At 44.1% G+C, this 23,475-nt stretch overlaps 1 protein-coding gene across 4 annotated transcripts in view; it reads right to left on the minus strand.

Moving 5' to 3' along the window:
• Window positions 1-3,233: 3,233 nt before the first annotated feature.
• DCX (doublecortin) overlaps window positions 3,234-23,475 on the minus strand; it is a 60,282-nt gene continuing 40,040 nt past the window's right edge. Inside the window, exons 3-7 of one of the 4 annotated variants that reach the window (XM_044427436.1) lie at window positions 14,418-14,520; window positions 9,454-9,576; window positions 5,581-5,675; window positions 4,146-4,148; window positions 3,234-3,290 (exon numbers count right to left, since the gene is read on the minus strand). In XM_044427436.1, coding sequence (XP_044283371.1) covers window positions 3,234-3,290; window positions 4,146-4,148; window positions 5,581-5,675; window positions 9,454-9,576; window positions 14,418-14,520 — 381 coding nt within the window. Of the gene's footprint in view, window positions 3,291-4,145; window positions 4,149-5,580; window positions 5,676-9,438; window positions 9,577-14,417; window positions 14,521-23,475 lie in introns of all 4 variants that reach the window. The other 3 variants (XM_044427437.1, XM_044427438.1, XM_044427439.1) reach the window with 3 other exon arrangements.

Here is a 23,475-nt window from a genome sequence, read left to right on the forward strand (position 1 = left end):
TATTGTTGCTGATAGGAGGAATGGGGGTCTACTCTACGTAAACAGCAATCTACTTAAGTACAGAAGAGACTCTGCTAGATAAGACCCAAAGTCCATCCAGTCCAACATCCTCTCTGCTAACAGGGACCAGCTTCTGAAAAGCTGATGAAAAGGGATGAAGGCAAGAGAACTCTTGGTACCGGCATTTGGCATTCAGAGGAGTGCAGCCTCTGAAGTCCCATTCAGCTATTGTGGCAAAGAGCAAACTATTCAGTTTTGTCTCCAATGAAATGGATGAAGAGTGGAGAACAAAGTGTAACATTCAAAAGACTCGACAGTACTGCTGCCAATAACAGACTCAATTCCAAGGCCTTGTGCAAGAACAGGAATCATATGGAGCGTGCCCAAGTGCATGAAGGATCTGTTTCCAGAAAGAAAAAGGAGCATTGGTGTGTTCCACGTGCTTCATCTTGATGCAGGTTCTTGCCTTCTTGCTCATGGAACTAGTAAAGACTGGGATGAAGGTGGCAAGACCTTCACATCCCGGATGGAGCATCATTCACATTATTCCTCCATACTGCTAAGAAGTGGGGTTACCGAGGAGTCCTGTCATCTCTAATAACAGCAAAGAGGGACTCAGTTCCACTTCCTTCTAGTACAGGGTCTCTGGGCCACACTCTGAGGACAGGCTGGGAACAGCCCTTCAAGACAGAGAGAAGAGAGAAGAGAAGTTGAAAGCCGGAGTAAAGTTACAAAGTTGCAAACACAGCACACCTCCAGGGTGATTGCAGGTGTTGGCCTAGGCAGGTCACAATCTATGCTACGTTCAGCCTTGCATGGGTGCAGTGAGCCTGTTGTCAGGTCTGGGAGGGAAAGATCAGTGAGTTCAAAGGTTTTTACTCCTGGAACGGGGAAAGCTCGCAGTGCACGTGGATCTGCTTTACCAAGAGTGCCCTCTAGGGCAGCTCCAGGAAGCGGTGGCTGGCATCGACAAACGAAGCACCAATGTCTTCACCAACACCAGGCCCTAGGAGGTGATAGATCACACCTTTCCTCCAGATGATCCAAAAGTAGTTTCAGCATCTACAACATTACTCACTTGCCAACCCCCATCCCTCCCCATGAGGTAGCGAAGTATTACTGTCCCTATTTGACAGATCAGGTAAATTGAGGCACCAAGAAATTAAGAGACCTGCTCCAATTCATGCACCTGATCTGTCAGATTTCAAACACACAATGGGAAATTCTTCCGTAGGTCTTCCCTGTGCTTTGTCCTCAAGGCCAGCCTTCCCCACGGTAATCTGACCATGAATATCCATGAATGATGACTGTTCTGAACCAAAGGTAAGATCTATCGGACCAAGCAATGGCCCAGCAGTTTGGGAAATCTAGTGGTTTGGGAATTCTGTTCGGGTCGGACAGATGGTAGAAGAGTGATTGCCCTTGTGATGCAAGGCCCTTATCCTCGACAAAACAGTCAAACATGAACATTGCAAGCCTGGCTTATTCACACCATCGTCATGTGAATTCAAAAGATGGTCGTGGCAAAAAATAAAATGAAAATGAAAAAGCTAACCACCAGTCATTATATAGCTTTTTGAGAAACAGGCAAGCTTCATTTTCCTCTCAGTAGCCCAGTGATAGCATCATTACTCGTGAATCATCATTAATTTCTCCTCGGGATGCCTTTCTACTGGATGCAAACCATCCAAGGCGGCTCATAAAATGAAAACAAAAAGGGGAAAAAAAAGTTGAAATACATTCTAAACTCACAATGGTTGCAAGGAAATCTAAAGCAAAGTCAAAAAGCAACCCAAAAAGTTTGCTTTCATGGGTATTGCTTTGAGAACATCTTGAAGAAGTACAGTAAACTTATTCCAACATAGAAGGAAAAAGGCAATATGTACCATCTGGTGACCATATGTAGGGCCAGGGAAAATGGCCAACTCTGTATAAAATTGTGAACTTTGCATTAATCACTATGAAAAGTGGGAAAAAACCTTCATTTTTCATTCCATTAGAATGTGTCACCTTCAGATAAAAGTCACTGAAAACTGTTTCTAACACACTAAGAGTTTTATAGTCTTGAACTGGCCTCAGTTAGGATTATTAAAATATAGAAAATGAAAAATGGAAGTTTAACATCTTACAAACACTCTAAAAAATATTAACCATACTGATTTGATTGCAATATCTATCTCCACCCACCCCCATGCAGCCCCTCTGTTTTTTAGATCTCATGTCAGTTTGGCAGTGATTCCTAAACACATCTTGTACTGAACTTTTTTGTATATTTTTAATTTGTTTTTTAAGCAAAAGAAAGTCACTAGTTCAAAAAAGAGCTTGACGTACTGACTCCCTAAAATGCAGCTAAAATTGTTTTCTTCTATAAAAGTGTACTGATTTCTTGTTATTATCAATAATAATAACAACATGGAGGTGTTAAAGACCTGAAAACAAAATTTTCACAGTGTTTTCAGTGTTGCTGTTTACAAGGCATTAATAGTCTCCACAGAGATAGAGAGATACCATTCAGTAGTTCGAGTAACTTCATATCAACCAGACCATTTTTATTGCCAGTCATTTACAGACTTAAAATCCCATTTATTAACATATACTCCAGTGCCCAATTTGAGAGTGACATGACAAAATGTGGCTCTTTATTTCTTTACGCCATCTGATCCCCCTGTGTTGATGTTTTATGTTATTGAAGAAATGATTATATTTCCCACTGGCCAAGAGTACACGAAGGTCAAACATTATGCAGATGTTAAACTCAGAGATACAATAGTAGAAACAGACCTGCTTTCGCAGAGTTGCTGGTGTCCGTTTGATATTTGGAAAAAGATGCTGGTAGGCCAACCTGTTCCCCTCTTGGCCACTGGAGAAATTTGCTAATGGAATACTGACCAAAGGAAAATGGCCATCTTTCATGCAGCGAAGCATAAAATCAACACATCCGAGTGAAATAAGATACAATTGAGCGGTGCAGGAAGGGCATGTGACCCTGACGTCAAATGTTTAGCTTCCCTATGAAGTTACTCATAGGGTTGGTATCCCTTTATCTCTGTTGGGTGACAAGTGTGGGTTTTGTGGCACAGAGGAGAAATCATAGGAGAGAATGGGGAAAAGACATAACTTTGCGTGTCCTTCAACTGATCTGCAAGCACCGGTGATCTCTGCTCCTTTCAGCAGAAGCACTGCACTGCATCTGAAACAGTGTGTGTACGGTGGACACAGGGAACCGGGTTTCTTTACATTGAATCGCCAAGGGAATCCGAGTCATCCAAGGACAGGGGCAGGTACAAGTCCTGTAAGAAGAAAGGGGAAAGTGTTAACTCCCACGATTTGCAAGCTTGGTATCAATGAGGAATTACTCAAGTGACTCGCGGAAGGCAAGTCTTCTGTTGGGATCACAGAGGCACGGAAGAAGCACATGGCCCTGAAGCAACGGGACTTCATTGCCATAGAAATACAGGATGTTGCTCTCTGCCTGTCTGAGTCCTGATGGATTCCCCATGCACATTTTTTTAAAGCCCGGCTGTCCGTGTTGGTGAGCCATTTTCCTACAAGAACCATCTGTCACTGCAAATGAGAACAGCATCATCGACCCAGGGATGCAAATGAAGGATGCCTCTATTTGTATGTAAGGAGACTTCTTCCTGGCATAGAGGGTGCATGGAAAATTAGGGGATGTTTGCAGCAAACCCCAAGAGCCCTTGCAGGCAAACCGTGCCCAGAAAGCTACTATGGATAATGTAATTGCATAGCATGTTATCACTTGCAGAAGGAAGCATTCCTCTTGACATTAATTTTCCTTGTAGGGGCACATAAAACTGGTAGCTTGGAGCTGCGGATGTTCGCTAGTTTTTCACTGCTTGATGGAGCACAGTTTCCTGCATCTTAGACTCTTCAAAGATTTACTGGAAGAGGACACATGCTCCCCTCTGCTAGTGTCCTTGCAGATCCTGCTTCAATAAAATGTTAAGCAATGATGTTGCCCAGCTTCAAGATATGGATTTGGATGGCACGTGTTGCTTGATTCACAAGAAGCTGGTTTCAGGTCTGCAAAAGGTCTTCTCCTTCTTAGAGTTTGTGTCAGACATGGGTCTGCCAACTAGTAAGCCTCAGAAGTACTTTTTGAATCACAAACAAAATCATGGAACCACCTGCTAGAAACTGAATGATCAGGAGGTTTGACTATGCCTTCTTTTCCAAACTCCAGTATACTGACCTTCAAAAACAATTATTGAGATATTTCTGTCCCACTTGTTCCTCCAAGGAACCCAAGGTGAATTAGATGGTCCCCCTCATCTCCACTGTATCCTTACAAGAACCCTGTGGGGTAGGTTAGGCTGAGGATCCATGGGTGGCCCAAAGCCACTTGTGAGATTCGGAGCCGAGTGGGGACTAGAACTCAGATGCCCCCCAGTTCCAGCCCAGCACCCAGCAACTGCATTACAGAGACCTTCCTCTGAAAATGTAGGCTGAAAGGGGCTGGTGCGACACCGAGGTGCTGGCTGCATGAATGCAGATGAAAGCGGGTGGATTAATAGCTTTAAGATTAAAAAAAAAAACCTTACTGCTTCCTTTGTCAGTGAAAACTGACAAATACTCTGGTATTATGTTTCTGACTACATCTCTGACTACATTTCTACCATTGTTAGAGATGGAAGCTGCTCAAAAGAACCCGGGTCCTTGCAGTGATTTTCATTCTTTAAGCTCCTTGTGCGGAGCAGCATCTGCTGAAGAAGCCCTGTCGCCCCTGAACTGACGCCCGTGTTATTGATCACAGAGGCTGTTGTGTTGAAGATCGGCAGGAATTCACTTAGTTGAATCTCATTAGGAAGATGCAACACAGGAAATGAATTGGGTGGGAGGAGGGGAGATGGGGGAAGCACACTGCAGATTTGAACATCATTGTGCTGAACAGTTCCAGCCATGAAAATCCTGCAGATGATTAAGGGCTAGTTTATACAATATTGTTTATGTCCGAACAAACATCTGTGGATACTCCTCATGGAGAGATAAAATATGGGGGCCAGCCAATGGGAGAGAGGCGTCAGGAAATGGCAACAAATCAGGTCAGGCCTCATTCGTGGGCTCGAATCATTCTAGGAGGACCGCAAAATATGTTTGTTGGAAACTACCAGTTGGGTGGCCGGAAGACCATTTAGAATTTAATTCACTCGCCCTGGAAGGGGTTCTTCCGGAAGCAGGTGTGTGTGTGTGTGTCCCTGCACATCTCAAACTAACGAATATAATTTGCCACCATGCATAATTGGCAGCCATTCTCATGACTGGACGCTTAGAAAAAGGCATCCCCCTAGGCCGTGTTCTCTAGTGTAAAACAGCTGTGGAACCTGGGACCAATGACATCCCAAAGCTCTGTTCTTAGCCAGCACTGCTCGTTCATTCCTGTTTTGGCAAGGCAAGGTGCTTTCTTCCCTGAGCTCTCGCATGTCAAGCAAAGGGAGGTCTCTAAAGGGGCAGGGCCAAGTGAAGGTACAGTTCACATGTAGTGACTCTTCCTTCTGGCAGGCTGCTTGGGGCAGGGAATAAGCAGCCAGGTGCTTTAGGAAGGTATAAGAAACGTAATACCTTGTGCTTGCGGAGGCTCCCTGGGCTGGTGGGTGTTGAGATCGGAGACTGCTTTGATTTGGGTGTTGACAGCTGGCTGCTTGATGTCCCATTTGCTGCCACAAAGCGAGAGAAGAAACAGTACTGAGAAAGAGTGAGCAAGGCATGCATTCCTTTATACTTTTAAAAAGCCTTCAGTTTATGAAAGCCATCATTCACAAAACAGAAACATAAGTCACAAACTGCAGGTTTCATAGGCCTTCCTTTTCCAATATGGTATTAGCTGGATATCAGGCTGCCTGCAGCTGAATGGGCTGCGAATGGCATGGGTGCAAATTGGGGGTACGACGATAGACTGATCACAGAGACGGAGAGGAGCAAGCTAGTTCCTCTTTCCTCCTTTTTTCCCTGCAATGATCAGTGAGGGAAGCGCACCATCGCATGATCCCACATCTTTCCTGCTTCCCAAACAGAACTTACCTGGCTGCCAAGACTGGGAGCGGCGGCAGGAAAAAGTGTGACCTACTGAGGCCAAGGACCAGTCGCTTTGCGTCTCTTGGGTCCATTTTTTCAAAAGTGCGCATTGACTGTGCACAGTTTCTGAAATATGCTCATCTTCCTTCCATCAACTAAAGCATGTTCGCACTCATTTTTACACATGCACAGTTGGCCACATGCATTCTTTTTAAATGCATCTAATTTTCACACATTTCGTTGCACAAATCAGGGGCCAAGGCTGTATCTGGATTGCATCTGGGTTTGCATTTGACTGGGGAGGCATGAATTGGATAATGAAGTAGGAGGAGACCAAGGTGGTGTACTCAATCCTTAGGACAACCCTGTAAGGTTAAGTTAAGTTGAGCTTTAGGGACTGGTCCGAAGCCACCCAGTAATTTTCACGACCAAGTATGAACACTGGCCTCCCCAGTCCCAGTCCAACTGCGTGATGCTGGTTCTTTGTGCATTAATTTAGCTGCACAGTTTTATCTAAGATATACATCGTTGCATGTATTTTCCCAACACAATGCATTTTCAGTGTCAATTTCTCCAATATTCACCTTTTGGTGTGCCCATTTTAATTGGATAGCTCCACTGCAAAACTCATTGAAGTATACATTTTAAACAATGACTGTGCACTGATTTGCATATTATTTTAAAAGTAAGTTCACAGTAAAATGCAAACTGGATGTTTTTTCTCCCATCGCTACATGCTAGAGCATGAAACCATGATGCAGGATTTCCTCGTATGAGCTGTTCCTTTGTCAGATTCAATGGCAATAAGAAACTTTGGGAATCCTTGCTAAGTCAGGTCACAATGACATTCCTTGGGCATTCTGCTTGATCTTGTAGCTTCATGGAAAAGCTTTGGTTTCTCAGATAGCCCATTTAAGCAGCCAGGAATGGCAGAACCCATCCAGGCTCTTACTGATGGACCATTCCTTCTTCAGTCAGGTGCAACCTGCTAGACACTAGCTTGAGAAGGTTATGTTTTAATGTAAAATCAATATCCTATGGCTCTCCCCTCAATAGCTACAGCAAAGGGCATGGGAATGTTAATTGGTCTTAAAGCTACATGGGTTCCTCCCTGCATCAACCAACAAAGAAAGCTTGCTCCAGGCAGGAAACGGAGGGCGCATGGCTGAGCAGCAACGGTCAGTTCCCTGTGAATGCTCCAAGATGGCGCTGCTGTGAGGTCAGTTTACAAGACAAGGCTTCTCAGGATTCCTTTGAAACATAGGGCAATGCAGAGTGGTGGGATGGAATTTAGAATATGTACCCAAAATATTTAGGCCATGGAAACACTCCTCTTTTAAGCTTCTTTTCACTGGAAGCTTTTAGGCTGGAGTTGGATGCTTAGGAAACAGCCGTCCTTCAGATGGGGTTGGTGTGCAGCTTCCATCAGTCCAGCCACATCTGGTCTGTCAGATCCCAGCCCCCTGCATTGGCAAGAGGTTGGACTGGGTGGCCCTGAGGGTCCCTTCCATGCCTCTGGTTCTCCAAAGATGGAGAACCATTTGCTTTCCTGAAGCCTACAAATATCATTCTTTCCGCCATTGTTGTTCAGTCGCAAAGTCATCCTTGACTCTTCATGACCCCATGGGCAACATTCCTGCAGGTTCATTCAGCTACAAGGTACCTTAAAATCATTTTTCTTAATTCTAGCAGTAAGTTTAAATCAATACTTCCTGAAAGTAGCTCTCTTTTCTCTACCATCCCTAAATCAGATTGGATCTAACAGCATTATTGGCAGTGGCTATTCCAGACCTGCTTATACATTAAATTTATTGGTAAGAAATCATTTTCCTAACATGGTTATTTTTGTTACAAGCATCACCCCATCCCAACCACTCCTCTCCATATTTCACTCGATCACATATTACATTGATTTTGATGGTGTTCATTGCAACTTTGAGGATGTTTCGCTTACTGCATTGACCATGGAAAAATTTGCTTCTCCAAAAAATAGCTGTTACACTTGTAATGGGGAGAAGATTGGCTGCCAACACTCAATGCAATTAGCATTCTGTGCATGCCTTCCTTTTTGCACTGTTTTCTACAATGAAGAATACCTAATTAAAGTACGCCATTATGGCTAATTTTTTGCAGGGCGAGTGGGGGGAGCTTTGATCATATCTGCATATGATTTCAGATTGGTGCATGAAATAATAGGAGAATGATTAGGGCATTATGATTCAAATAGAATGTGGAAGTGGGAATAATTGCATGGCTTGGAGGCAGCCTTATGCAATCTGCTTTTAAATATTTTACTAGCTGCAAGCGCCTCTGTTATTAAATAGAACATTTCCCCCTTTCTGGACATATCCATAGTATAGCTGATCACTTAGGAATGCTCTGGGCCAAGTAACATTCAACACCCATCCATATCTATAGCTATTCACAGACACACACAATGGAAATCTGAAATTTCATTCATGTTCTTTATTACATACCTATACAGCACAATTGCCAAAGCTCTCTGGGTGGTTTACACGGTTTTAAACGAATAATGCAAGATTTTGCGTCAGAGTCAGTCTGGCGTGGTAGTTAGAAGGTTAGACTGGGACTCAACAAATCTGGGTACTCTTCCCAGCTTTGCCCTAAAGCTCACTGGATGTGCCACAGGACAGATGTTGGCCACTGGTAAAGCTGAGTTTTAGGCAAAGACGTCCAGATTACTGACTAAAAGATACAGCATGCAGTTCCCTTCCAGGGAAGTGGGTAAGCGTTACACAAAACACGGGGCCAGATCATATTTTATTCATCATGTCCTTATTCAGCATCTCTTTTTCCCTTCTCATCTTGCTCCTACCATTTGCCAAGGTCTTACTTTGCATTTTTGCAAGACATGTAGCAAAAATGTCTTTTTCTTATGAGCTGGCAAATGGCCAAGGAACACTGATTCTGTGCATGTTTTGGGGGTGAAGCTTGAAGACTGTGGGAGAAATTGAAATGCTCAGTACATCTTAATGTATTCAGTCACTTGGTTCAGATGACACAATAACTCACACTCAATAAGCCATCATTGAACCATGTTTGTTGCTGAAACATGGGCTATTGTGTGGTTTGAACCCAGCTGCATGGCTAAGGATGAGCAACCCATGGATACTTCTTAGGTTGTGAACTAAGAAGTAACATCCTTGTTTGTTACCTTGCCTGGGTTCAGGCAACATGGTAACCCACATTTCAGCAACATCCCACAACCCAGTTACTGGGTTCAGACAGCACAATCCCTCCTCTTTAAGGGCTGAGTGGGTTGAGTGTGGATCACCCTGGAAGCTGGGGGAAGGGACAGGTGTGTCTTGACCTACTGGTTGCTCAGTCATCTCTCAGATCCCCGGGGGGTGGTATTTATCTGTTGGGAAAAGAGTGGTCACTCACCATCCTGAGGGTTACCTGAATCAGCGGGGGATTTGCTCCGGCGCACAGGAGCTGGGCTCTTCGCTGAGCTCTTCTGTGGAGTTGGGGATGACTTGCTACCTGGGGTTGTTGGAGGGTTCCCTTTCATGACCCGGCACTCTGGGAAACAAAGCCAAATCCACATCAAATGCTTGCTTTGCTCTTAGGCTCTTTGCCGATGTGAAAGATGCTGCTGCGATTTCAACCATTGCTTCAGAAAAGCACTTTGAGGAACAGCCATAGCTCAGTGAAAACTCTAGACAGGGCTCGTATTTTTTAAATCACAAAACTGAAATTTGTATTTAAATAAATGTTATTTTTTATTAATACAGACTTATATTTTAAAGGAACCCAAAATGCATTTGAAGTGTATGGATTTTGAAGCCAATGGATCACTTATTTCCAATCTGCATATCCATTTGGGAGGAGCAGATTAGATCAGTTTGTGTTAGAACTTACAAAGTCTGAAATCCTTAACCATCCCTATTAGAAAGGACACATCGGAACCCATACAGAATCCCCAGAGGCCTAAAAATCATGCTTTGAACCATTATTTTGAACATAGTTGGATGGAACCTGCATCACATGGATTTAAATTTTGGGGATCCTGGCAAGGTGGAAAATGGCCATTGTAAAAGGACAGTTAGGGAGCTACAACTGATAAATGGAGCTAGTGGAGGGGGAGGGAGGAGGTTTGCTGGCTGGTGTTTCAGAAGGACCAAGAGAAAGCTGAGAAGCAAGTGAAAGCTGAAATACTGAGTTACACTGGGATAGAACAGTAGTAGTGCAGTTGGAAGGCGGCTTTGAGGCCTTGCTGCCACGTGTGGTCACCCATCCAGCTGCAGACCAGTGCCTTTCCAGCTTAGCAAGGGTGACTTGACACGCATGCTCAAGGTATAGCTATGCATGCAGCTGCACGGGTGATCTTAGGTGGCTATTCAGCACCAAGAGGCTGCCCTGAGATCTTGCCAGAGGAAGTTCATACAAGTGAGGCATAAAATGGTTTTTGCGTCAGTGGAAGACTGTACGCACTGGATCTGGTTGCAACTGAGGTGCAGGGCGTTTGGCTTGTGGACAAAGGGGTCCTTAGAAGCTGCAGCTGCAAGAGTCTTATAGGTCTTACTGAATTGTCCCTCTGCAGTCTTCAGGGAAAACCCAAAGTATATATTAGCAACCTCTTTAGCGTTGGGACAAACCCTTTTGGGATCAATCCCTCCTGCATCCACAGGCTTCTTTTTGTGCTCAGCTGTAATTTTGTTTGTCCTGAAGATGTGATCATGCTAAGTTCTCCCCTTCGGCTTTTCATGAGGCATTCAGCTCCTTTTCACTCACTCTAGACAGTCTGCCAGAGGTCTCGCTTCAGGGTCTCGCTTCAGCACGATAATTTTGTATGGTTCTCCGAGGATAGTGCGCTGGTCTAATTAGGAGGAGACATTTCTGACACTATTTTATCCTCCACAGCATATCATATATAACCGTGAAAATTAAACATGGGGGAAGTGTCATGGCTGCTCAGCGAAGTAATAAACCTCAGGATTACGCAGCGGCGTCACTGTTTGCTGGCAAGGGCTGAGCTGAAGGCCAAGTAATTTTATACGCCAGTAGGCAGGGCAGAGGTTGGCAATAATGTCTACTGTATTCCTCTCTGATTAAACTGGGGGGTGGGGGGAGAGAGAAATAATTTGGTCACTTCTGCTAGAATGCAATGTCAGCAGGGGAAATGTGGCACATTGGGAGCCAGCGATCGGAGTTAGACATTGGGCTTGAAAGAAAGGCTTTTGCAGACCCGGAGAACGAGTGAGTCCTGCTGTCAAGGCTGCCAAGAGACACAGATAGAAAGGAGATGGGCTAACCTTTTTGCCAAGAGAGCAAAAGCAAGGAGCAGAGCGGGGGGAAACATCGGAGACAGAGAACGTTTTGTCTCGACTGGCAACTTGATGGCCCATCAAGCGGCAGCCGATGCCTCTCACGTCACTTGCTGTCTTTCAGTCATGCATGCAGAATTGCTCATGACAAAAGCCATCACAGTGAGAGACACGTGCCTTCAGCTTCTTGGGGAATACAAACTAACCTGCTCTAGCTACTTCCTTACACGCAGAGGGAGGGAGGCAAGAGAGGCATGGTAGTCCCCTTTCTTTGCACATTCCCAAGCACGGATGTGAATAAATGGGGCAGCCCAGAATTCTTTGCTGAGCCATGCAGGGCTTGGCTCACCATGAGGCACACGAGGTGGCGACAGACCAGGAAGCGGGGATGTATAACAGGGCAGTGTGGAAGGCTAGAACTGCGGGTGCCACAGGGCCTTCCCTGCACCCCTCAAGCTTGGAATAACCTCCTCAGGTGTAGTGAAAGTCCCCTTCCCATCACCCCTGCTGGAGAAAAAAAGATTGTGTTCCAACCCAACCAACTTCCGTCTGAGAACCAGAAAGGGGCCAATTTGGCTTTTGCCTCAGCTGGTCCGCTGCTAAACATGCTAGTAATTGTGTGTCTCTGCAGCCAACCATCCGACCATCCATGGATGGATGTATCATGCTGGGAAATCAATTTCATTTGAGCTGGATGGATTTTCGCAGTGTTTCTGATTGGCAACTGCACCGTTTCCAGAGTTTTCAGGTTCAAAAAAGAGTTCCACACAGTGAGAACTAAGATCTGCATATTTGTACTAGCGTCACTGCACAAATGAGCAGGAGGAAGTGGGATATGGAGGAACTGGAGAAGCGGCACTTGCCCAGGGTTTGGAACAAGTTTTGGAAATTCGATGAAGAAGCAAGAAGGAAGTTTCATTTTTGAAATAAGATGGAGTCCTTTAGAGCTTCCAAATTTGGGGAGAAATTTGGATAGGGAGAACATTAACTTACTCCTGTGGGTTTCTAGACTGCTGAGTCACATATGAGGAGAACTCTGGCAGAAATGTTGCTGCAGGGATAGGAAAAGGAGAAAATGGATGACATAATAGACGAGGGGGAGGGGATTCTTGGGCTGAGGTCTCTTTTGCAGACCAGATGGGAAACCTTCAGGGAGGACAGATTTATCTTTCTCTTGCTTATTTCCAGCCTAGGTATATGCCTAATTCATGAGACAGATTGCTGATTCATGCTCCCAAAGTCATATTCTTTGAAAGCTTATTGTACTTTGAATTCAGAGATTTTTTTGTAATGACTCTGATGTATTGATACCAATGTTCAGAAAAATAATACCTGAATGCAAAGTTCATGTCTTTTATGAATCATGCAACAAAAATAGTCAAAGTTTCTGAAAGTTTCAGCCTCTCCTGAGAATTTGAATGTCTAAGATCGCTGCTGATGAACAAGTGCATCATTTCAAATTGCACCAGGACAGAATGCATTGCTGTTGGTAAAATGGATTGAAAGGAAAGCACAGGTGCCATTTGATGCCAAAGAGTAACTGAATGCTGGGCTTTCCTTCTCATGCAATACCTGCACTCCACTTTTTGCCATGCGGAATTTGTGCACATCCTCCAGTCAGCTGAGTTGTCCGTGCTATGCCAGATGTGAGCATGGAAAACCCAGAAAATCCCAGGGATTCAACCACAGCCCCAGAGGGTTGTTGCAAAACCTCTTAGAGTAAAAAAATTGCCCCACCCATCAAGTTCCGGGCCATTCTTTATGGAAAAATGTGGAAATCTTTAAGAGATATAAATTACACAAAGACTAGCAGGCTTGCACATGTTTGCTTGTCCTGTGTATTGCATAGTGGGGAGGGGAGAAAGCTGCTACTGGGGAACACGCTATTGAGCCCTTTAAGCCTGGTTTCACATTTCACCCAATATTGTCCATGGAATTGCTTTATTGGGAGGGAGGGAGGGAGGCGAGAAGGAAGGACAATTCTCAGGCCTTGGAGCCCTGCCATGGAGCTGATCCTCCCTGTTTAAACTACCAAAGTATCTAATACCAACTGCATCCATATGGATATAATGAAGATGACGTTTCCCTACAGATCTTGCAGCTCCTATGAAGTGTGTAATGTTGGCACTGTTAATGAGACCACCTATTTTGCCTTGTGGCAAATCCGTCAGTGCCCATTAGATGATGAGATGCACAGACTGCTCAATCAGTGGGAAACCGCAGGCTGCATTTTTAAATGTCTCTGTGCACAGAAAGACACGTGAGCCTCCCAGAGAACGATAACCCAGCCACACATTTCTGCATGCGATGAAAAGCTGAAATTGGGTCTGAAGTCATGTAGGCCAGTACACCCCAATTAGTAGACTGCTCTGAAAAGAGGACATTTTATCCTCTTGCACTTGAATTCCAGACATCGTGTCTGCCTCGTAACTGTGGCTGGAGCCTAGCAGAGCACAGGACATGGCACAAGCAGAGCAGGCAATTTGGTTGTGCGAATTGCTCTTCACTGCAGCTGACAGCAAAATTTTGCCAAGTGTGAAATCCAAAGCCAGTCTGGGGGGTTTGTCCTTAAGCAAAACATGTGAGGAATTTTTAGGAGAGGGAACAGAGTTCAAGCAAGACGGGTCATGTAGCAGTTGGGTGGACATTGCAGCAACTTTGACTGTCACCAGGTTGTGGCTAAAGGATGGTTTGAAACCAATTTGAGAGATATTTCATCGGTTGAAGTATTTGTCTTATTTTGAGGGAAGTCAAGAGAAAGAGTTTGAAACAACTTGATGGGCATTTTTTCTTCATGCACATCAAACTGCCTCAAAGTGGAGAAGGGGAATCTGCAAGGATTGGTCATGAATGCAAGGCCAACAGTGGGAACTAGCCAGATTCATGTGCATACTTTCCCGTTAAGCATCACTGAACTATAAGAATCGTGCATGGAAATTTCACAGCAGCAAGAAATCAAAGTGTATTTTTAAAATGCAGGCTGCCTTTACTAAAGGACTGACTCACACACATACCCAGACTTAAAACAAACCCTCCTTTGGAGACATGAACTGGGACACCCTCCCATTCCCAATGCAATAATATGATTGATATTACCGTTTTCATCCAGAGAAAAGTCATCCTGTGCATAGCGGAATTTTTCTGGACCACAGGCAATGAATACATCATCGTCCCCGAAGAAATCATGGAGACAGGTCACCTACCAAAAGAACAAAGTCATCCCTTTTAGCTTTAATGGACAGCCCTTGCATTCAACTTGGGTTTCATTTCCATACAGGGCAGCTTCCTCTCCACCCTTTTCTCCAAATTGTGCTATGCTTTTAGCAAAATGGATCAGAACATCTGCCTTGCAAAATACTACAATATGTGACCTTTCCAGTTTGTTCATTCGTTCGTTCATCTGGCTGTTCATTCGTTCTTTCTTTCTCAGCTTTGTAATGGATAAACTTAGCAAAGTGAAAGATCTTGCAGCTGCTTCTTCCTCTCCAGCCTGGAGAGGTGTGCTCAGGAGCCAGGACTGGGACAACACCATGGTTCACAACACAATTGTGCAAGAATTTCCCACGTCATTTTTTGTTAACCAGCCAAATGACCAGAACCAAAATCTCCGCACTTCTGTAAGCTGAAGTCATGTAAGTCTCCTATGAGTCAGAAGACACTTGTCAAGTCATGTGTTGTTCATGTAGAACAGATCCCCAAAACCTGATGCCTTTCTAATTCCCAAATTTCAAGGGGAAGCAAGATGGAATCCCATGCATGTCCAAGCCCCACTTCCTTCTCTCAAGGATGTTGATGATGATGAAAGAACGGAGAATGTAGGCAGCACAAGCCATAAGCAAGAAGTCAGAAATGCTCCCATGTGCTCCTCTGTATGACAGCTTAATTGTAGCTTATCATGAAATATCCGATGCAATTATTCAAGAAGAACAAGATAACTCAGTCCCTGAAGGATCTACTGGAAATAGTGATAATTGCACAGTGCTTTCTCTCACCTACTCTTTGGAGAGCTCAAACTTAAGTTGAGCCACAACTCAACAAACAGGAAACTTTTTTCTGAATATAAAATATGTTCACAGATTTCCTTGCTTCTTGAATATGCATTTGATCGTTAAGTAGATATAAATGCTTGGCGGTCAGATGCACATGTACATTTAATCATCATTAAGTGGCTCTTGTGAATAATGCCTTATGGCTGAGAGATTTATTTCAGTTAATTTTTAATTAGGTTTTATCCAGTTCACACCGACTTGAATGCAACTTTCAGTTCAAATCAATATATTTTCAAGTTTTCAAGTTCGCAATATGGTTTGCAGAGCAACAACAAAATGCATCTGGCAGCATGTGCATACTTTAATATACATTAAAATATTTACATCTCTACGTGCTTTGAGCAGCAGAGGAAAAGTAGTAAGGGGGAAATAGATCTATTCCCAAGAACAACCGTTGTGCCCACTATTGTCCAATATCATTTTTATTAGGACCATCTAACAGCTTGCAAAATAGTCAACAAGTCTGTATCATTATGCTTACATTCTGATATCTGTGCATAGTTTAATATAGTAAAATCTCTCAATGTGGCTTAAAGAAAAAATAGACAAAATCTTCAATAATAGTAGTACTATTAATAACAATGGCTAGAGGGAGCAAAAGCGGGTTTGTAGGGCAAGGTGGAGAATTCCCAGGATGGGTCTAATTTCATAAATGAAACAAGTGCAACTACAAATTAAAACAGCTTTTCCTTTCTGTTGTGGCTGATGAGATTCTATGTATGGGATGGAATTATGTCATGTGTGCTCAGGAAGGGGCACATATTGCATGTTTGTTTATCTCGCCTCCAAATAATGGCTGGGCCCAGTGAACAGGGGCGGCCCACCCGGCATGGAACGTTCGTGGAAACCTGGTGGGAGTCACCTGGATTAGTTCCATTACTAAGTGGTTTAACCACGGCCCATGACAATTCTCAATTAAGCCTAATAAATACTTTACTTCTAAGTATGCCTAGCATAGTTGAAAAGATTGGTTGCTGCTTATGTTTATTCTAATCAGTTGTTCTAATTACATTCCATAATTAGTCCAAAGAAAGAGAGAACTCCCGGGAGAAAGTGCATGTCAATGGAAATATATCCATCCGGATATCTGGCATATCATTAGTTGGTCTAAAGGCTTCCTTGTCTTCCTAGCAATAAATGCTTTAAGGAAAGACACAGGAAATGCGACAAGAGAATCAGTGAGGATGATATTACCAGGATGTGGCCACTAAAGCCACTACTGTGGTACTGACTCGACAATGGAGAGAAACGGCAAGACAAGATCTCCCTGTTGCTTTTTTCTTCCATAGAATGGCTTCATAATGACCCTCTGGAACTGATGTCCTGAGCTCTGAGATCTGAAGCCAGGTCATTCCCCTCCCTTCAAACTCATATAATGCACCTTCACCTTCAGTGACCTCATTGCACACGTGGCTTGAGTTGGTTTCTTGATGTCATGAGCAAAAAGGACTTTTTAAAAGAAAGAGAGGCTTCGAAGTTGCAGCTGACTGGGACAGCTGCAAAATGGGATGTGATAGAGGCAAACATAGAAACATAGAAACAGAGTGAGTCAGAAGGGGCCTCCCGGGCATCTAGTCTGACCTCCAGCACCAGCCGACTCCGCTCACGACATGCCCACCATGTGCACGTCCAGCCTATCCTTGAACACCCGCACCGATGGGGCCTCAACCACCTCCCATGGAAGCCCATTCCACACCCTTGGGGTCCTGACTGTCAGGAAGTGCTTCCTGGCATCCAAATGGAACCTGGGTTCCCTGAGCTTTGCTCCGTTGGAGCGCATTCTGCCTTCCTCTGCAGGGGAGAACAGGTCTCTACCCATCTCCATGTGACGTCCCCTCACATACCTGTATGTCGCCAACATATTCCCTCTGAGTCTCCTCTTCTCCAGGCTGAAGAGACCCAGTTCCCTCAGTCTCGCTTCATATGACATCCCCTGCAAACCGGCCACCAAGCTTGTGGCCCTACGCTGCACTGACTCCAACCTGGCTATATCCTTTCTGTAATGAGGGGCCCAAAACTGAACACAAACGTCTTGAACATTTTGAGGAACTGTTTTGGACATTCCTTTCTAAAGTATTTCATCCCCCACACCCCCAAAAAAGTTGCTGAGACCTTTTAGTTTAGCCCTATGACAAGAACAAATAAGTGCTGCTCTATTTAAAGGTTATCTATAAGCTCACTCACCCCCCGCAACTGCGTGTTAGTTTGAAATAAAGTAGAATGAAGCTTGGCCACTAGCCAAGTTGCCCAGTATAACCATTCAAAGGGAATTGAACATGTCTGGTGAACTTTTGGTGCCTTCAAAACATGAGAAATCCAATTAGTCCCAAGCTGAGATGCTATTTTCCTCCATATAAACAATGCATTCGTAGCCAATGGTGTCAGCGGTTGGATTATCGACTTGTGTTGCAGGAAAGTTTCATTGGACTACTGTCAACATTTCTGCCAATGTGTCGGTCAAAACATTTGCTGCAAATGCACTGGAGCATCCATGCTAAAATAGCTGTAGATTCCTATTTTTTCAGCAGCAGTTGAGTCCTGATAGCTCCTCTGTCCTGTCCTGTGTAGGTAAAATGCAGATATATATGTCTGGAATACCTCAGTTTATCTTCTCTCCCATCCTTTCATTATTTGCAAGGAACTGCTAAAATGGCCTTGGGTGGAGAGCGCATTGCTAGCAAATAAATGCTCGCTCACTCTTACCTCCCTCCCTGCAGAAACCGGTACATTGCTGGTGGAAACAGTGGAGGAAGTTGCGGTATTAAAGTTCAGTTGGAAGGGTAGCTTCTCCTTGTCCTTTAGAACAGTGGGCTGATAGGGCTTCAAACCAGAGAGGCAAAGCAAACAGTTGTCCTCTCCTTTCCTTCATGAAATAGAATTCTGACCTCATCCAGAGTCAGAATGCTTTGACCAGGGTTCCCTATCTCTCCTACAAGCGTGGAGACTTTTGAGAGGCCATTGGTGACAAATTTGCATTTTGGTTTATCATTAAGACCACTGCAACCTTGAAACCAAGCTTTGGATGGGGGTCTGGCATTTCAGCAATCCCATTCGGTTATTCTTGTTCAAACTGGTGGGTTTCCCCAGCTCCACCACCATCCGTCCCTACTCTCTAGCATGTCACTGCAGAAACAGTCAGTGCAGAGTGCATCTCCTAATATATCCCAAATTTGGAGAGCACTTTTGCTTGCTCCTTGCAATATTCTAGGCACAGTAATGAAGAAAAGAGATGCAGGGCTTTGAGGCCCTCTGTCCACCTGCAGAGATGAGGTAAGGGCAAAATGTGGCCATGAATGAAATAAGCACTTCCTTTTATCTGCAGTTTTGGGTATCTCTGCAAAAGCAGACAGAAAAATGGGTAGGGAGCAGGAGGGGATTTCGTGGCCTCTGACAGCTCTGGAAGAACATTTTGCTCAGCATGGATGTCTCATTAATTTCTACAGTTGGAATGCATGGTAACCTCTTCTGCAGATCTTGGGGGCTCCCTGCCAGAGTAAATGCTGGGGGAAATCAATGTCAGGCTCGGTGTGATTGTTGTTATTATGGCATCAGGACCACAGCCGATCTTGCTTCTGTTGGTGTCCGTGTCTGCCTGCTTACGCACGTTATTATTGACTTTGCCCTCCTGTGGTCAAGCTTTGGACAACGCGCTTAACTATTTCGATTTCCAAATTAGAGGTTACAGGTATCCTTCTCCAACCTGGTGACCCGCAATGTGTTGGACTACAACTCCCATCACTGGAACACAACTCCCATAATTCCACTCTCCCCCCACTTTCCCCTCTCCCCACGCAGTGTTTAGTTAGCAGTACCCAATGGCCACTGACAAGCGCGGTCCCCCAGGGCTCTGTCCTGGGGCCAATCCTGTTTAATCTTTTCATTAACCACATGGAAGAAGGGGTGAACAGTCCGCTGATCAAATTCGCACTAAAAGACGACTCTAAAACTGGAGCAGTGGCCACAACTGAGGAGCAGGTACTCCAGATCCAAAAGGATCTGGACAGACTATGGAAGTGGGCAGGAGGCAACAGGATGGCGTTCAATGTGGATAAGTGCAAGGTCTTGCACTTGGGGCACAGGAATGGGTGTCATAAGTACAGGTTAGGTGACAAGTGGCTGGAGAGCAGCACTTGTGAAAGGGAACTCGGGGTACTGGTTGACTGCAGGCTAAACATGGGCCAGCAGTGTGATGCGGTGGTCAAGAGGGCGAACACCACCCTTGGTTGCATAGCCAGAAGTGTGGCTTCTAGATCAGGAGAGGTATTACTACCACTCTACACGACTCTGGTGCGCCCGCAACTAGAGTATTGTGTTCAGTTTTGGGCCCCTCATTACAGAAAGGATATAACCAGGTTGGAGTCAGTGCAGCGTAGGGCCACAAGCTTGGTGGCCGGTTTGCAGGGGATGCCATATGAGGTGAGACTGGAAGCCCATTCCACACCCTCGGGGTCCTGACTGTCAGGAAGTGCTTCCTGGCATCCAAATGGAACTTGGTTCCAATTAATCTTGGTTAATCCTCACGAGATTAACATTAAAGTCTATCAATTTAGAAATTTGCTTGTAAAAATGTGTGAATTGGGCAAAATTGCACGCAACCTTCCATGCAAGCAGGAAGAATGCACACAAAGTCCATGTGAGATTCCATGGAAATGTATTTTAAAATGCTCAAAGAAGTGAATTTAAGATTGGAAATGAGAAACAGAGAGTTATCAGAACGTAAAGAGGTGCTGTTCCCATGTGAAGAGGTCCTTCACTTGCCTGTCTGTCTTCCCTGAACCACATGCCTCATTTTCATTGGATAAACTCACAGGTTCTCTCAGATCCATTGGATAAACCCATATTATAGGACACAGAGAAGAAAGTAGCTCTTCTTACTTCCTCCATAAGTGTATAAACCCAGCCATGCAGTCCCTGCGTCCCTTTCCTCCCTATTTCTCCTTGCACTAAACACCACAAATGACCTCTCCCCTCACTAGAAAGGGACCCATTCCTGAATTCCATGCCAGTTTCAGAAAGCAAGTCCAGAAATGCATGCTTCATCATTGCTGTAACAACGAAATTTACAAAGCAGCTCTGCTTCTGCTGCTTCCCACACACAGCAAAAAGAAAACAAGTTTGACAGACTCTTTTTTCAAAGAAATGAACAAGAAATCTTCCAAACCTTTAATTTTCCTGAATTCGAGGCACCCTCTCTTCATCTCTATACTATAAATATCTTTGCATTCTCTACCTCCAGACTTAACTGCACTTGTAGGCTGGAAAGTAATGTCAGCATGCCTTTAAATATTAGATAAATATTCAACCAGCTGAGCATCCTAATTAAGACATCCAAGCTTCGCAGCCTCCCTTTCAAACTTCCCTTGCTCCAAGGTATGATGAAGAAGCAGTCATTTCTTCAGCTGCTCTGAAAAGCATTGCTAAGGCATTTCCTGGCTAAATCTCAGTTGTTACATGGCTCTGTTACACTATTGGTTTTAGACATTAGCAGCAAGCTAAAAATGGACTCTTTGGACAATCAAATTACAGCAGAAGCCTTCCCGAACTTTCTGTCTTCCAGATGTGTCTTCTTGGCTGAGGGGTGCTGGGATCTACCAGTCCGCCACATCTGCAGGAATCAGGATCAGGATGCGGAACTATGGAATAGTTTGAGTGATGCTGTAAGCAAGTGATGTTGCTTCGTTCTAGCACAATTCAGTTCAGGTCTACTCAAAGGATTGTCCCCGCAAGTTCAATATCTCTCATGCGCCAAGTGAGGATTTAGGATTGATGCTTTTGCATACTGACAACTTCCACCATTTGGTAAAGTTTCATAGCTCTCAGCGTTGCATTGGTGTGTTTTCTATTAACCACCACATCATGCTATTAAATGTTTCTACATGCAAAGGGTATCTTATGTACCTTATTGGCAAAATCACAAGTAAGGATGGTTATAGGCTCTTCCTGAACCAGATTTGGCCCTGGATTTTGCATTTCTGTATTTGAAGCTTGCTTTCTGCTAAGGAATCCAGTTCATTTGGTATTTTGATGAGTACCTATGAAATTCACAGTTCCAAAATCAATAGGCAGACCAGAATGCATTTATCCTTCAGTGTTCACTCTTCTTATTTATTTATTTAGGGAACTTCAATGCCATTCGCCGAAGCCTCGGGGAGGCTCACAAACATAAATAACATAATATAAAACAATATAAATTAAGTCGCCCTGGCCAAAGAATAAAATAAATAAATAATATTAACAATTAAAATAATGTTTGAATTAAAAGGTCTTCACCTGGCACCGAAAAACAAATAACGACGGCGCCAGGTGGGCCTCTCTGGGGAAGGCGGACCTCTCTGGGGAACCATGTGCTGTTGTTCTCCAAATAAAACATACAATAATGCAACTGTGAGAGAAGTAAATGCCCCAAATTGTGTACATTAATGAGAAATTTTTCAGATTTCTTTCCCCCTACCCGAGATTTTCGGAAACTTTCAGATTTCTGTTTTTGTGGGGATTGGGGGGATTGAAGATTTGTTAAATAATAAGGAAAACATGATTCCCCTCCCTTGTTTACTTTTTCTGGGGAAGGGAAATTTACAAAATGATGTAATGATGAAATAACACAATAGTGCTATGCCTGCCTTAATAGGTAGCCAGATGCAACCAACTACTAAAAACTGGATTGTCCATTATCAATGCTGAGATAATTTTTGCCTCTACCTGGCATTTTCTGAGGATTGTCTAGGAATGAATGAGCCTATCAATTTTGGGTTTTCTTAGTTTCTCATTTTCCTAGACTTAAATTTGGTTCATTCTGAACTTTGAGATTTTTAAAATAATTGGATGGATTTTTGTGTGCATTTCTCCTCATGCAGGTTGGCTTTTTGTTTTTGTTTTTGGTTGCAGTTCTGCCTAATAGACACATTTGGCAAGATTTTCCTCACCTCCCTGTTTATACATGTGCACTTTCTCCTGGCCTATGCATTTGGTCCCTTAGGTATTGGAGATCCCGGAAGAAAATGTGGAGAAGTGCGAATTTTGAAGGAGAGCTGAATTTTGCTTCACTTCTTGGTTCAAAGGTGTGAAATTGCAAAACTGCAGCCTCTTTTGACCTCCTGGCTCAGGTTTCAGTGGCAACAACTGCTCAAAATATCTCACTCTGAGGAAGATGCATGGAGTCTCACTACCAATTCCCTGATTCCCAAGGATTCCTAAGAGGGGCACCGCCAGTATAGTTGGGACTGCTCTGCTTTGCTCATCCCTAATAGCTTCTCAGTGGAAGTGGACAACCACTTGTTCCAAGTTATGTGGCACTGCCAGTTAAAAGGCAGAGGGTTCCTGCACACCTTTACATAGCAATGCACCAGAATTATCATCTGGTCTACTCTCTAAAAGGAAACACTGCCAATCTCAGCTCTTTGATGTGCATCCATAAAACATGCATTTTCAAACTCCTGTTTGGCACTTGCACCACTTGCATTTAGTATGTGCTTTGTGGTGAAGGTCAAGCTTCTCACATTGAGACGTCTTTATGTCTTTTTAAAGGACAGCCGTTATTCCCTCCCTACCACTTTCATTAGGCTTGCAATCACCCTCTTCAGTCCCTGGTTACATGAATTAAATAAGTGATGCAGTGAGACTGAAATAGATGGAGTGTAAAAGAGGAGGCTGCATAATTGAAGTGGGCGCAAATATTGCTGCAGTGAAATATAGACCTCCAGTTTTATAATCCCATCACGTTCACTTGCTGCTGGATTTCAGGAAAATTTCATCTGGAGACGATCCGAACATTCAGCTTAACTGCCCCGGGGAAAACCCTGGAGACAGATGGTTCTCAGAATGGATGCACTGCTTTCCTTGTCCCAGAAGCTTCACACAAGATGCAGAAAAATGTGGTGCAATTTTGTACATTTGGAGGAGTATTTCTCAGGCAAAAGCATCCCCCCCCCACCCACTGCAAGTAGAATCCTTATTGTGTTATAGCTTAAAGCCAAACAACATTTCAGACAGGTTGAAATAGCGGCTCAGGAACTTGCATCCCACTGCTGGAAGGAAGGAGAATTTGTTTGATGCATGTGCTAATTTCACATCATTTATACATCCTGAACCAATACATGGATGGGAAC

The sequence above is a fragment of the Varanus komodoensis genome, unplaced genomic scaffold, assembly GCF_004798865.1.
Source record: "Varanus komodoensis strain SLA01 unplaced genomic scaffold, ASM479886v1 scaffold18_3, whole genome shotgun sequence".
Taxonomy (NCBI): Eukaryota; Metazoa; Chordata; class Lepidosauria; order Squamata; family Varanidae; genus Varanus; species Varanus komodoensis.